The 14,294-nt window shown below is 46.0% G+C and overlaps 3 protein-coding genes across 4 annotated transcripts in view; 2 read left to right on the plus strand and 1 right to left on the minus strand.

Annotated features, from left to right (window-relative positions):
• Positions 1-11,308, plus strand: ankfy1 (ankyrin repeat and FYVE domain containing 1). Its single transcript, XM_088441717.1, has 25 exons — positions 1-36; positions 2,129-2,336; positions 2,492-2,610; positions 3,193-3,328; positions 3,597-3,720; positions 3,955-4,104; positions 4,193-4,358; positions 4,489-4,693; positions 4,837-4,905; positions 4,974-5,176; positions 5,271-5,368; positions 5,860-6,061; positions 6,146-6,244; positions 6,341-6,494; positions 6,664-6,832; positions 7,318-7,436; positions 7,650-7,806; positions 7,897-8,097; positions 8,373-8,549; positions 8,682-8,829; positions 9,025-9,115; positions 9,202-9,326; positions 9,414-9,560; positions 9,711-9,801; positions 9,891-11,308. Exons 1-25 carry the CDS (start codon positions 27-29, stop codon positions 10,021-10,023), a joined length of 3,501 nt encoding a protein of 1,166 aa, XP_088297843.1. The 5' UTR covers positions 1-26; the 3' UTR covers positions 10,024-11,308.
• cyb5d2 (cytochrome b5 domain containing 2) lies at positions 11,295-13,941 on the minus strand. Of its 2 annotated transcripts, none has more exons than XM_088441725.1 (4): positions 13,248-13,941; positions 12,203-12,343; positions 11,627-11,813; positions 11,295-11,550 (listed from the first exon to the last, which is right to left on the minus strand). In XM_088441725.1, exons 1-4 carry the CDS (start codon positions 13,303-13,305, stop codon positions 11,379-11,381), a joined length of 558 nt encoding a protein of 185 aa, XP_088297851.1. In that variant the 5' UTR covers positions 13,306-13,941; the 3' UTR covers positions 11,295-11,378. The 2 variants fall into 2 exon arrangements, with proteins under 2 accessions (XP_088297851.1, XP_088297850.1); XM_088441724.1 differs by having other exon boundaries at positions 13,034-13,929.
• The window catches only part of zzef1 (zinc finger, ZZ-type with EF hand domain 1), a 22,010-nt gene continuing 21,120 nt past the window's right edge, over positions 13,405-14,294 (plus strand). The window contains exon 1 of the mRNA XM_088441714.1: positions 13,405-13,979. Coding sequence (XP_088297840.1) covers positions 13,527-13,979 — 453 coding nt within the window. The 5' untranslated portion in view covers positions 13,405-13,526. The remainder of the gene's footprint in view (positions 13,980-14,294) is intronic.

Genomic DNA, 14,294 nt, shown 5'->3' on the forward strand with positions numbered 1-14,294 from the left:
CGGTCACGAAGTCAACGCAGAGCAACATGGCGGAAGGTATGAGATTGAATTTTTTGGGGTCTTGCCTGTCCACTCCCTTTTATTTGCGTAGGCGTGTAACGATCTGTGACTGTCAACTTGATAATCCGGTTTGAATGTGTTTTTTTCAGTTTATGTGTCCACTCGAAACAATACGTCACTGTTGTTGCCTTTTTAGCTTGTATGCGAACAAGCTTTTATCAATAGCATTCGTTTATGTTGCTAGCAGAAATGTTTGCCCTTTCTGTTTATTGAACTAGCTAAGTGTGACAGTCGCCCATAGAGCAACGACTGACTCGTGCGCTTGTGCAAAACGTCTTCTTAATGAGTCATTTGTTACGACAAAATAAAAAGTGCATTCTAATCTATTGCTACACAAAACCGAGCATCGCTGTTAGAGAGCATAAGCCAAGTAACTGACGTTTTACCCACCAATATGTAAACATATTTGTTTAGTGACTGTTGAAATAATAGGGACACTGAATTATTTGAAGTACTTGTTGGTATTTTCTCCCAATCATGTATTTATTTTACTAATGGTCATTTGTCTTTTTGTACTTTTGTTGTCTTTATCATACACTTGTTCTGAATGAATTTAGCTTTGCATTATGTTGTGTTGCTTTTAAATTTGATTAATACTGTTTTTGCTGTCACTGCATGTTTTTAAAGAACGTGCACGCACAGCTGTGAAGGAAGTCCTCATTATTTCTTGATGGTATTCCAACTTGTTTGCAGACTAATGCAAGATTGACATTGGCTGCAGTATTGGAAAGTGTTCTATATCACCAAAACGGCGTAGTGGTTTGTTAATATTAAGCTACCAATCTGGTGTGTGTGTATGTGTATGTATGTGTGTGTGTGTATATATATATATATATATATATATATATATATATATATATATATATATATATATATATATTATTCTCCGAGTGTCACATGACTTGCAGCCTTGCCTCTTAGAGTTTACAAGGCAGGACAAAGTAACTAGCCTCCTCAGCACTTTTATCCTTTTTACGAATACTTTAGTGCTTTGAAGGAAGGAAATGGGCCCCAGTGGAACTTAGTAGACTTGGCTGAGTCATGATTTAGAGTTTCAACATCAAGAGCAATAGAGAAAGTCACACCTAAAGAATCCCACTTTAATATTCCTCTTGGTTCTTCTAAGATTTGATTTTTTTTTTTTTTTAATGTAAACAGTATGATGATCTGCAACAGCAAATATCCTGAGAATAACACTTGCACAATCGAAAGAAACTTAAGTCATGATCCCAAATGGAGCATTTGCTGCAGAGAGAGAGAGGAAAAAAAAAAAAGATTTGCATGCAACTTAAATTTATGCCTCTTGTAATTTCAGTTAAACTCATCTATTACCACTGATGGATATAGATCCCAAATGTCCATTTGAATTGGGCTGGCTAGTGAATTAATCAACAGCTACGTAAGTCCAAATATCTTAGGGCTGAAAAGAGTCCAAAAGTACCTTGGTTAAAAAAAAAAAAATGCTCAAGATCTTTTTTCTTACCTGAGATACATCCTTATTCATGTACACGTGAGGAACAATCTTTCAAGCCAATCACAGCAACAATTGTTAACGACCTGCTTCATAATAAAACATGGCGAGGAGACGAATTAAAAAAAAAAAAGCAACAAGTTAATGACTCAATCACGCTCACCCACATGTTTGACTGACCGGTTGCCCGTGTTTAGCAGTGGCTCGGACTACAACTGTGTCCGGCATAACTTAGCCGCTAGCTAGCGGTGCTTGAATGCTTGATTCAAATTTCTGTAGGGTATTCAAATACACAATACTCGATTGATACACCACTTGGTTTGGATTGGCTGGTAGTGAATGAGTTAAAGTGTATTTTTAAGTTTGAGAAAGGTATCAAACATCATCATGACCAAACATCCTGTGTTGGATCTCACACCACGCAAGTGTGATCAGTGAATGATGTAAGTAGTGTATAAAAACTGTAGCTAAAATCAAATTCTGTCCTTTCATAGTACTCTATAGTGTACTCTGCGTTCATCAATGGCTTTAACTAAACACTTTCATAGCCACGCATATTAATTTGTCCTCTGTTTCCATGACATCAACTTGGCGCAGAGGAGGTGGCCAAGCTGCAGAAGCATCTGGCCCTGCTGAGGCAGGAGTACGTGAAGATGCAGCAGAAGTTGGCCGACACAGAGAGACGCTGCGCTGTCCTTGCTGCTCAGGTGTCTGTCCAAGGCCCCGCCAGCCCAACATCTGCAGACACCTTTATTAGCCGTCTTCTGGACATTGTGTCAGACTTGTATCAGCAAGAACAATACAGGTGGGGCCCTTAATTTGATAAAGCAATTTCTTGGCTTTTTTTTTTTTCCTTTTCCAGCAGGTTTTTTAGTCGTTCTTTTTTTTCTTGCTATATTTGTAATTGCTGCGTATGATTACGTACATTTAAGTGCTCACGTATTTGTATTGCGCCTTCAGTGATTTGAAAGTAAAAATCACGGGGAAGCAGCTCAGTGCCCATAAGTTCGTACTGGCTGCGCGCAGCGACGTCTGGAGTCTCACCAATATGGCCGCCACTTCTGAACTGGACCTATCTGGTAAGCGACAGTGATGAGGATTTGCCGCCTCGTTATTTGTGATTTTTGTGCTCTTTAATGACGGCGTTATTCAAGGGGCACAAAAAAACTTTCTCAGTGAGTGCCACAAAATGCTAATAATTAGTTTCAGTAATGCGTGATGAATTGATACATTGTCACACAAAGCAAATTTGGTAAGGAAAAAAAAAAAAACAGACCTCAGAGTACTGTGCCACCATTGGCTGATTATCTTAAACAGAAACTATTTGTATAGCGGTCAAAATTTAAACGATAACAAAAGGGACCTTGCAAGGGCCGCTGTTCGGGCCCTAAAAATAACAAAATAGGAAATAATTCAAGGAATTCTTGACTTAGTTTGTCAGTGATGGCCAAATGAAGTTCTTTGAAGCAGCCAATTGGTCTGCACATGGTTCAAAGTTTCATGTTTGCTTAGTTGGTACCACCAAGTAGTCCAAATTCCATCGCAACAACAGAAAATATTTGAAAAACGATTGAAGTTACACATAATCCACAAAATGACTCGACGCGGGCCACATTTGGGCTATTTTCACTTTTTTGTCCCCCCCCCCAACGTGTCCGCAGACTGCAAACCCGAGGTTGCCATGGCGATGTTGCGCTGGGCGTACACGGACAACTTGGAGCTTAGTGAAGATGATGCATTTCTCATTGACTTGATGAAGTTGGCCAACCGCTTTCAGCTTCAGCTTCTCAGAGAAAGGTCAGAAGGTCTTGGGTTTTCAGCGTTTCAAGGTTCCGAGCAGGAGCTCCTTGAACTTGTTCGCTCTGCGGTACATGAACGCAGCGGCAATCAGAGAGGCCTGTTACCGTTTACTCACTGATGCACATGGTTTGGTTGAACTGTTTTCTACTTAAGGCATCTAAAGTGTTTTACAACAAATTTACAGTATAAAGCTCGGAATACGGTGGAACTTTGGGCGATGAATTTAACTTGTTCCGTGAATCTGTTTTGCCACGCGTGGAGACAGGTGCGAAAAAGGTGTCATGTCCTCTGTGAACGTCAGAAACTGCATTCGCTTCTACCAAACAGCCGAGGAGCTCAATGCTACGACTCTGATGAACTACTGTGGAGAGATCATTGCCAGTCACTGGGCGAGTTCTTTCAACTTCCTTGTATTAGGCCGAGTCATGTTTCTCTGGGAATTTGTGTGTCTGCGCGTGTGCCCACAATTTGTGGAATTAATTGACAGCTTGGTGTGCTAGAGAGCAGTGAATGTGAAGGCGTTTCCAAACTTTTGACGGGCACTGCGAATGGCTCTTGCGGCTCAGCCTTGCAGTAAAATTTCGTCTCCCGTTTTCAAACTTCTCTTTCCTGTCTCGTTTTAGGACGATCTCAGAAAAGAAGACTTCAGCACCATGAGCGCTCAGCTTCTCTACAAGATGATAAAGTCGAAAACGGACTATCCTCTCCACAAAGCCATCAAAATTGAGAGAGAAGATGTTGTTTTCCTCTATCTCATTGAGATGGACGCTCAGGTGACTTTTGACTGAAGTGCTGCTTTATCTAGCGCCGTAGAGTGAACCTTTCTCACTGAACCATAATTGTTTTTATCGTCGTCGTCAGTTGCCTGGCAAGCTGAACGAACTGGACAACAATGGTGATCTGGCTCTAGACTTGGCACTGTCCCGAAAACTAGAAAGTATAGCCACCACTTTAGTTAATAACAAAGCAGATGTGGATATGGTGGACCAGAGTGGATGGAGTCTTCTGCATAAGGCCATTCAAAGAGGTGTGTCAAATAAAAAAAGAAACAACTCTGGATGGCTGCAGTTGTGCCTCAACGGGGATTTCTTTCCGCAGCGTTTTAAGAAGGACTCAAGCGCCTTTTCTCCTTTCTTACAATCGTTCTCTTCTCTCAGGGGATGAATTCGCCTCCGTCTTCCTAATTCGTCACTCGGCTCAGGTCAATGCCGCCACCGTGGGAGCGGTGGAAACCCCTCTTCACCTGGTTTGTTCTTTTAGCCCCAAGAAACACTCGCCAGAAGTGATGAGTGGCATGGCACAGATCGCAGAAGCTCTGCTCAAGGCGGGGGCCAATCCCAACATGCAAAACAGCAAGGGCAGGTGGGTCGGTGGGTGGGTGGGTCGGTGGGTGGGTCGGTCGGTGGGTCGGTCGGTCGGTGGGTCGGTCGGCCGGCCATCAGCCTCGAGTCGAACAAAATATTACGGTACCGGACGATGACAGTTGTTCTCCTTTTGAGTTGCAGAACTCCCTTGCACGAAGCCGTGTCTTCGGGGAACGAGTCAGTGTTCCGACAACTGCTACAATGCAAACAGTGAGCCACTCTGATTTCCGGCCCGTCGCGATCAACTGTCAAAACCGAACTCTGTTCCCTTCCGTCAGTCTCGACTTGGAACTCAGAGACCACGAGGGCAGCGCGGCTTTGTGGTTGGCTCTCCAGTACATCACCGTGTCTTCGGACAACTCGGTGAACCCGTTTGAAGATGACGCCCCGGTCGTGAACGGTACCTCGTTTGACGAGAACGGCTTTGCGGCGCAATTAATCCAGCGGGGGAGCAATGCCGACGCGCCCGACGCGTCAACGGGTGCGGATGAAGTTTCTTGTTTGCCGGTCGTTGTCTTGGCGGAGGTGTGTCGTTTGCGCTCAGCTTTTCTGTCCGATTTCCATACTTTCTCCAGGAAACTGCCTCATGCAAAGAGCGGCTCGCGCGGCCAATGAGGCAGCTGCGCTTTTCCTCGCCACTCACGGGGCTAACGTCAACCACGTTAACAAATGGGTGCGTATAATACGAGTGGGACATGCGTCACCGCGAATAATTTGCCGTTTGTGTTTGTTGGAGGCAGGCTTCGGGCCTTGACGCGTGTCTTACATAATATAGCGACACCCATAGTTTTCTTAAATAGCCCGAAGCAAGCCTGCCTCTTTCCAGCGTAATCAAATTCAAGGCTTTAATTAGGCGGGCGTATCAGGAAGTCCCCAAACAAGTCTGCGTATTGTTTTAAAGGAGGTATTTTTTGTCGGCAATTTAAATTCCGGTAGTTCCTGGTAGAACTAGGCAAAAAAATGAGTGAGTGGGATCCTAAAATTGAAGAGCAAGACACCGTGTTGGAACAGTGACATGTTGTTGAACACTTGAAACAAATGTTATACGTATGTTTGCATCTTACAGATAGAGCAAATGTAAATGACCGATTGAGGCAAACATCCAATTTTGATGCGCACGCTTGGTCTTTTGAACGTAGGGATTGAATGGTATCCCAATTTCAGGGGGAAAGCCCTCTTCACACCGCTTGTCGCTTCGGCCTGGCGAGCCTGACGGCAGAGCTCCTCCAGCAGGGTGCAAACCCCAACCTGCAGACCCTGAAAGCGCTGTCTGACAGCACCCTGGGTGTGGCTGCGCAGACCCCGCTTCACATGGCCATCGCTCACAACCACCCAGATGTGGTCTCCGTCATCCTGGAGCAAAAAGGTCACTTACTATTTCGGCCTGGTTTCGTCGGACCAAGATGCGGCCGTATTTGACGTCTGGCCTCTTTTATTTTTTTTTTTTCAGCAAATGCGCTTCATGCCTCCAATAATTTCCAGATCATTCCAGACTTCAGTCTCAAAGACTCAATGGACCAGACGGTATTGGGCTTGGCCCTCTGGACAGGTACAAATAACACGTCAAGCGGTTACCGTTTGTAATTTGGCCCGGAAGTGTAACCCGCACGGGGATTTCTCAAATGGGCCGATCTGCTCCTGTCAGGAATGCACACCATCGCAGCTCAGCTTCTGGGCTCAGGAGCGTCTATCAATGACACCATGTCCAACGGACACACCCTCCTTCACATGGCCATCCAAAGACAGGACAGCAAGAGCGCCCTGTTCCTTCTCGAGCACCAGGCGGACATCAACGTCAGGTAAATGCTGAGTCGCGACTTTGTGCGCGACTTTCGGCTTTGTGCTATTTTCATTCGCCCGTTGAACATCCTGCCGGAGATGGATGATCTGACATGTAGCGGTTCTACTTTTCGTGAAGCGACCTTTTTTTTTTTCTTCTTCTTCTTCTTGTTCTCATGGCACGTTTAGAACCCAAGAGGGACAAACAGCGCTGCAGTTGGCCATCAGTAGTCAGCTTCCGCTTGTCGTGGACGCTATTTGCACGAGAGGAGCCGACATGTCGGTGGTAGATGACAAAGGGGACCCTCCGTTATGGCTCGCTCTGCAGAATGGCCTGGAAGATATTGCCTCCACGCTGGTGAGAAAATTAAATAAAAAAGCAAAACAACTATTTGTACCAGGTTTGCAAGACGATTCGTGTTAGAAATGTGGAGGATGCCCTTATATAAACTATGTTTACTTGTCACAAATGCCTGTGATTTTTAAGACCTGGCTATTACGATTTTGGGGGAAAGAAACTGTCACATTTATGCCCAATTTGTTGTGATATATGTATTTTATGATTTTTTATTTTTTTTAAACGTGATTTTAGGGTGTGAGTCAATTAGCGACACCTAGGCCAGGTCTTTGCACAACTAGCTCATGCTTCCCACCCGAAATGCTTGTAAAAAAAAAAAAAAAAGCTTTGTTTTGAAGGACAGGTCCACAGAATGACCTCATCAACAAATTCTATTATGTATGTTTAAGGACGCAAAGTTTTTGGATTTATGTGTACTAAATAATGACATCCATCCTTTCTTGTTTACGAGTGCTGTAAATGGTTACCCTTTGGTTTCCTTGAAGGTTCGACATGGCTGTGATGCCACATGTTGGAGCAAAGGCCCTTCCGGTTGTCAACAGACCCTCTTGCATAGAGCTGTCGACGAGAACAACGAGGTGTCGGCTTGCTTTCTGATCCGCAGGTTTGAAAGCGCTTTACCTTCGTTCGTTGTTCGGAAACTTTAAAGGGATACTTGGGTATTCGGAGCTCAAACTTTGTCCCTCGCATCTTCCCGCTTCAAGTCCAGCGGGGATAAACTCCAGCTCAGGTGTCGCTAGAGAGAATAAAGGGATGGGTACGACGCATCCCATTCCGCCCCCGTCTTGAAAATGCCTCGCGTCTCGTGTCTTCCCAGCGGCTGCGACGTCAACAGCCCGAGGCGGCCGGGCCCCAACGGGGAAGGGGAAGAAGAAGCCAGAGACGGACAAATGCCGCTCCACCTGGCGAGCAGCTGGGGGCTGGAGGAAGTGGTGCAGTGCCTTCTGGAATTTGGCGCTAGTGTTAACACGCAGGTCGGTCTCGCCGCCCTTGCTTTAGCTTTGTCGCATTTGTTCGCGAATGAGTGGATGAATGACTTTTTTTGTTTTTTTTTTTCCCTCCAGGATGCGGAGGGTAGAACTCCTATCCACGCTGCCATTAGCAACCAGCACAATGTCATCATACAGCTCCTGATTTCCCATCCGGACATCCGTCTTAACATACGCGATCGTCAAGGAATGACGCCGTTTGCCTGCGCCATGACGCACAAGAACAACAAAGCAGCAGAAGCCATCCTCAAAAGAGAGCCGGGTGCTGCTGAACAGGTAGGAAGGAGAAGAGCAAAACCAACTCCCAATTTCTTTCAAATCGTTTAAAAACGGATCACGTGTCGCTTGTTCTACGGAGTAACGCCCCACCTTCATTTTTGCTGGGGGGTCCTTCCCCCTTGCCGTCTTTGCAACGCTGCCTGTGTAGAAAACGGTGCCGCAAATATTGTTTATATAGGTGGATTTTTAGCTTACTTATTTTGAAAGTCGACTTCGCTATTTTTTCCCCCTCCAACCCTACTCATAACCACTAACCTTTTGTTTCTCTCCAGGTTGACAATAAAGGGCGTAATTTCCTCCACGTGGCTGTGCAAAATTCAGATATCGAAAGTGTGCTGTTCCTGATTAGTGTGCAAGCTAACGTGAACTCCAGAGTTCAGGATGCCGCTAAACTCACCCCCCTCCACTTGGCTGTGCAAGCCGGATCGGAGATTATCGTTCGAAACTTGGTATACGCTCTCTCTCTCTCTCTCTCTCTCTCCGCGTGCACATATATGTATTCCGTTTCATTCCTTTTGCCTCGCGCAATTTTTCTGACGTTCAAGTTTTTCAAGCGGCGTTTTTCCTTTGTGACTCACCAGCTTCTTGCCGGAGCCAAAATAAATGAGCTGACCAAACACCGACAGACCGCCCTGCATTTGGCTGCTCAACAAGATTTAGCCACCATTTGCTCAGTGCTATTGGAGAATGGCATTGATTTTGCTGCTGAGGATGAGAACGGCAATAACGGTACTTTTTTTTCCCCCCTTCGCTGCTATTTCATTATTCTGTGAACTACTATATATATATACATATATTTTTTTTTTCTTATAAATGAATAATAAAATATTTGTTTCAGGAGAATGTTAGTTAATCTGCCGTCTGTGTTTGTAGTCATTTATCACTTTTGCTTCCTCCTGACTTAAAAAACTTTTATTTTCTCAGCTCTTCATCTGGCAGTGATGCATGGCCGCCTTAACAACATCAGAGCCCTCCTCACAGAGTCCAACATAGATGCCGAGGCTTTTAATCTCAGGTACCTCTGACCTCCTGACTAATTGTTTGTTTTTTTAGCTGGTGATTACCTGCTAATTTTTCAATTGTTTCACTCAAATAATTCAGGGGTCAGTCGCCAATGCACGTCTTAGGCCAGTACGGTAAAGAAAACGCCGCTGCCATATTTGAGCTGTTTCTGGAGTGTATGCCCGAATACCCTTTGGACAAGCCGGATAACGAAGGGAACGCAGGTCCACGAGCCTGAGATGTTTTCTTTTCGTGCGGCAACTTTTTACGCGTGGCGGGATGGATGACGCCGATCATGTTGGTCTTTGCAGTTTTGCTCCTGGCCTACATGAAAGGGAACGCCAACTTGTGCCGTGCCATTGTGAGGGCCGGCGCGCGCCTGGGGGTCAATAACAATCAGGGCATTAACATTTTCAACTACCAAGTAGCGACCAAACAGTTGCTTTTCCGCCTTCTCGGTAAGTCAATACCTTTTTTTTAAAAGTTGAACTCTTGCGGCTGCCCTTTGGAATAATGTCCGTAAAGCTTTGGAAGAGCGCACTTTTAGCTCACGCTGAAGGAAAGAAAAGCGCGCAGCAATGGGAATGAGTCTCTCTCTTTATTTTTAGACATGTTGTCCAAAGAGCCCCCTTGGTGCGACGGCTCCAACTGCTACGAGTGTCTGGCCAAGTTTGGGGTTACAACAAGGAAGCATCACTGGTTAGTACCGTGACATTCGTCTCCCGTTTGTTTTTGTTGCGGCAGCAGCGCAAGCGCACCGTGCTTCATTCCGACTCCTGTCTGTCCAGCCGTCACTGCGGGCGCCTCTTGTGCCACAAGTGCTCTATAAAAGAGATCCCCATCATCAAGTTTGACTTGAATAAGCCGGTGAGGGTGTGCGACATCTGCTTTGATCTACTAACCCTCGGCGGAGTGTCGTAACGCACTTCTCACGAGGGACGTCGGTAGCGGGGCGCGGCAGGGCGACCCGTCGGCTTCGTGCTACGTCGGGCCCGCGTGAACGCATCCATTTCTTTGCGGGACCTTTCTCCCTTTTGTTGTCAACGAAAGTCTCATAAAGGAAATGAGCAGAAAGCGCGAGGTAACTTCTTCGGCTCCGAATCGCTTGTATTTCAAAAAAGGAAAAGTGTGGCTTCTCTCGGTCATTGCAATTCAATGTGAAACATCTTCATTGCAACGCTTTAGGAGATGTTCATTATTTTACCATCTGCATGTTATGCCAAGTCACCTGCCCAGAGACGAATGTTGTTGTTTTTTTTTGCAATATGATTTCTAATGATGATGGGAAAATGAAGCCTGGTGGAACTTTTTTTTTTTTGCTTTTCTAGATGGCACTCTTACTTTAGAAATGCAATTCCATTTAGTACATTTCCATTGCACTAGTCTTTCTATTTCAAGCGAGGGCGCCATCTACAGAACTCCAAACTTTGAGTGGTTCACGAGGCTTTGTTTTCCCAAAACAACCATCTTAATCCCGAATACAACAATTTACCGCGTATTGGATAAATGACTAAATCGGATACTTTGTTCAGATTGAAGCGTAACATGGACAATTGAATTTCACGTGTGTGGTGAGAATCAAATTGGCTGAACAGCCTGCCCACACGTAAGACAAGTAAGAAAGAAATGGGGCATTTGAATCATTGCTGGTACATTTTGCTATCCGGTAGTACAGGCAAGCTGCATGTACTACAGTTTGTAGCATTTCATGATCGCGTCCCGTTTTGCCAACGAGTCAGCATCCGAGCACATTCCGGTTTTGATGAGGTCCTCGTCGGTTGTGATGACAGTCCCCGCGACGATGCCTCAAGTCAAGTTGTCTCGACCCGACACGTTTACCGCCTTGATTTTTTTTTTTTTCTTTTTCCCCTAAAGCTAACAGGTGCACTTTATAAAGATGGTGTGACATGTCCGATGTTTTTGGGGTCAGTGAGAATGCTAGGGATGCCTCTTGGAGTATTGTTCAATTGTACAGATAAATGTGTGATATTTTTGACCACTGCTACCATTTTTGTACTTAACGCAGTTTGTGATTTGCCATTGTGACAGACTTAAATCTTGCCTCTGTTAATCTTTTATGCACATTGTAAAATCTTTTATGCACATTGTATCGTATCTGTATGCTCAGATATCTAGCCCGTCTCTTCCAAGTGTATCCTTTTAGAGAAAGGAAGAACAACTTTACATAAAGGTCATTTCAAAACCATCCTCCCCCCACTTGTTTTTATTTCATGTAAAGTAAGTCCATTGACAAGAAGTGCCGAGATATTTTTCAACTATTCTACTAGAGCGCAAAAGGCCGCGTGCGTCGGGCAGCCCTCGTATTCCCGCAGATTGGGGTTCTCCTTGGCTGCGGATGGATCTTCCACGCAAACGCAACGGGACCCACCGGCGCCTACCGAGAAAAGTTTGCGAGGAACGCCTGTCCACCTCCTTTCAACGCCGCCACTAGACAGAAGAGGGTAAAACTTGCATCAAAACATGACAGCTGTTATATGTGTACTCGCTGGAACGGTGGATCTACCTCTTGGTGGAGCACCAGACCCTTCCTCCGCCCGCAGAGCTCCACTCGGAGTTGCAGGCGGGGAAGCGGAGCATCTCCGCCTCGGTCTTGGCTTTGAGCTGCTGGCCTTTGGCAAGCAATGACTCAATGTGCAATAGAAATTCTGTGGGCTTTCCACTTTCAGAGTAGAACCGTCCTATGACCAAACCTGGAAAAAAAAAAGTGTATTTGTGTGTATATATATATTTTTTTATTCAGTGGGTTTATGCTATTCAAAACATTGCACAGACATTCACTTTTTGATTGACCAAACTCTTTAAAACAAAGTTCTAAGTAATGAAATTGGTCTGGCTCGTTAGTGTAATTTACTTTTTCCTGTAACCACTCATCTTACATTGAAGACTAGACAGATCGCCGTTTTAAATCTTCCTGGCGGCCCATTAAGCCCTGATTTCAGCAAAACGTTTTGTTCGATTTAACATGCTTTAGTCACTAAGCAAAAGTCACTCAGCAAATTGTGGACAAATGTCCAACCCTAAAATGGACAATCACAGTATGGACTAAAGTTGCACTTCCGTTGGAAAACCATTTACACACCTACAGTTTGATAGGTCCTCTGATAAAACAGCAGCCAGTCAAACAGGGCTACCACCTGCAACGGGGACAAACTGGACACGTCGTCTGTCAGGCCGCTTTCCGTAAAATCTCCTGTGATGAAGGCCAGTGATGCATCTTTGCCTGGGGGAATTAGGCATACTGAATGAACACACTCATCACAATTTTCTACTTAATGGACTCTTATGTAATTAACGGTGGCATTGCAAAGTAAATGGGTTAGAATCGTAGGGCACTCCCCTGAACTTTGAGCCAAACTAACTCGCTCTATTATTAAAATACCATATAGCTCTTAAGCGACAGTATGAAAGCACAGATGAAACAAGTTCCAAACTACCTTTTTGAAGTATGATTTTTTTTGTTAAATGTCGTTGCATTTATTAGAGGAATGCTTTAACCAAAAAGTCAATATTGTGTCTGTCAAAACCATTTATTTTCACGTAGAAATGATAGCTTTAAAAACACGCCGTCCATGCGTTCAGGTAACGACCAATCACTGCTCACTCGTTTTCTGGAAACGTCACGTGTCGATAACAAGCGGAGTCGTGATTGGTTACCTGAGCCGGCACGTGCGTCATTTTCAAGCGACAGCGGGTGCCAAAATGTTTTCGATGATCGTTAGTTACTATCTTTTTTTATTTGTATAAATAATCGTGTGCATTGCATATTTGATACGGATGATTTACGGTGACAACAGTTTGATCGTTGCAATGGTTGTACGTCTTTAACGTTACATTAAAAAAGGGGATAGCTAACCCCTAATCTAATAAGATTAGCATCCCTTTGTATGCTAGCAAGGAAAATCGGAATCACCTGCCATAGAGTGATATGCACCACCAGGCCCGTAATGCTTGAAGCCAGCGTGCACGTCAAACACCTGGCCTAAAATTGCCAGGTAAACTCCCTTGCTGCCTTCTTCGCCGTCGTACAACGACAATTCGCGTTTGTTCACAAGCCGCGTCGTTTTGATTCCCAAAAATAACGCCCACTGGCGAGGAAAGCAAATCGCCGCCGATAAGGTCCCCACCAAAGCACAGCACAGCGCGCACTTTGTCGACGTTGCCATCATTTCCATTGGAAAGCATTAGCGGCCTCGCGGCCAGCCGCAGGTGCTTCCGGCAAGTGAGCGCGCATGCGCGGACTGCCTCACGCAAACGACGTCCCGGGCTAGTCCACCACGTACAGTACGTCAATGCGGTAGTAGTGTAGGTTAGGACAGACGTCGGCGTACGCTCCCGTACGGCCCTTCCACAACTGCCCCTCCGTGGGCTGCGCACTTCTATTCGGCCGTCCGGTCGAGCCAGTCATGGGGAACGCGGAGAGCGGCGGCGGCGGCGGCGGCGGCGGCGGCGGCGGCGGAGGCAGCTGCGACGACGAAGACGTGGGAACCGAGAGCCCCGGCTTGGCCGAAGACAGCCCGGCCTCTGCGGCCACTGGCGTCGGAGGTACCGGAGCCGGTCCCGGCCTCAGTCCCGGCCCCGGGAGAGGCGGGAGACGGGTAGCGAAGAATGCCTCGGCCCTCCCCGCCGGTGGGCCGCCGAGCCCCGCCGTCCTCTTCGAACAAGCCAAACTAAGAGAAGCCGCGGCTCGTATTAGCGACTCGGGAGTCGTCATCCGGGAGTCTGTCCTGGCAGGGAACGAGGGAGTCCTGGTTCGCTGGTTGGAGGAGCGCTTAAACCGGGGAGAAGAGTCCGTCAACGTGGAGCAGTTTTGTGAGATGTTGGAGAGCAGAGATGCGCCCAGGGATGAATGTGAAGAGGTAAAAGCTAACGCGTCCTATATGAGTCGCACAACCTACACGGTAGCTGCTTAGCCGCCCGTCCGCCCGCCCGCCCGTCCGCGCCTTTGACATACTGAGCATGTACAGTACACCGACCTGCGCACACGGTGAGATCAATAACAACAACGCAAGTACATATTCACAGCGCCGGGATTCTTTTGAGCACAGCCGTGACATGTAGGTAACCAAAAATAATAATACATATCATCCCTGAAAACATATAATAAGCCTATTCTAACATCGGTCAAAAATGAGCGTCGTATTTTCAGCGATTGATACAGTTATGTATTGAGC

Source organism: Hippichthys cyanospilos, chromosome 18, assembly GCF_059441005.1.
Source record: "Hippichthys cyanospilos isolate Australia breed blue-spotted pipefish chromosome 18, RoL_Hcya_1.0, whole genome shotgun sequence".
In the NCBI taxonomy this organism is placed as follows: Eukaryota; Metazoa; Chordata; class Actinopteri; order Syngnathiformes; family Syngnathidae; genus Hippichthys; species Hippichthys cyanospilos.

What these genes read in the sequence shown, in the direction of transcription:
- ankfy1 (XM_088441717.1), top strand. An exon ending in TATCAGCAAGAACAATACAG is followed by an intron (nt 2,337 to 2,491) that starts GTGGGGCCCTTA and finishes TTGCGCCTTCAG; the next exon opens with TGATTTGAAAGTAAAAATCA. An exon ending in CTTCAGCTTCTCAGAGAAAG is followed by an intron (nt 3,329 to 3,596) that starts GTCAGAAGGTCT and finishes GCGTGGAGACAG; the next exon opens with GTGCGAAAAAGGTGTCATGT.
- cyb5d2 (XM_088441724.1), bottom strand. Translation starts at nt 13,295, where the DNA reads ATGGAAATGATGGCAACGTCGACAAAGTGCGCGCTGTGCTGTGCTTTG. An exon ending in TGCATATCACTCTATGGCAG is followed by an intron (nt 12,344 to 13,033) that starts GTGATTCCGATT and finishes TAATTCCCCCAG; the next exon opens with GCAAAGATGCATCACTGGCC. An exon ending in GTCTGGTGCTCCACCAAGAG is followed by an intron (nt 11,551 to 11,626) that starts GTAGATCCACCG and finishes TCTTCTGTCTAG; the next exon opens with TGGCGGCGTTGAAAGGAGGT.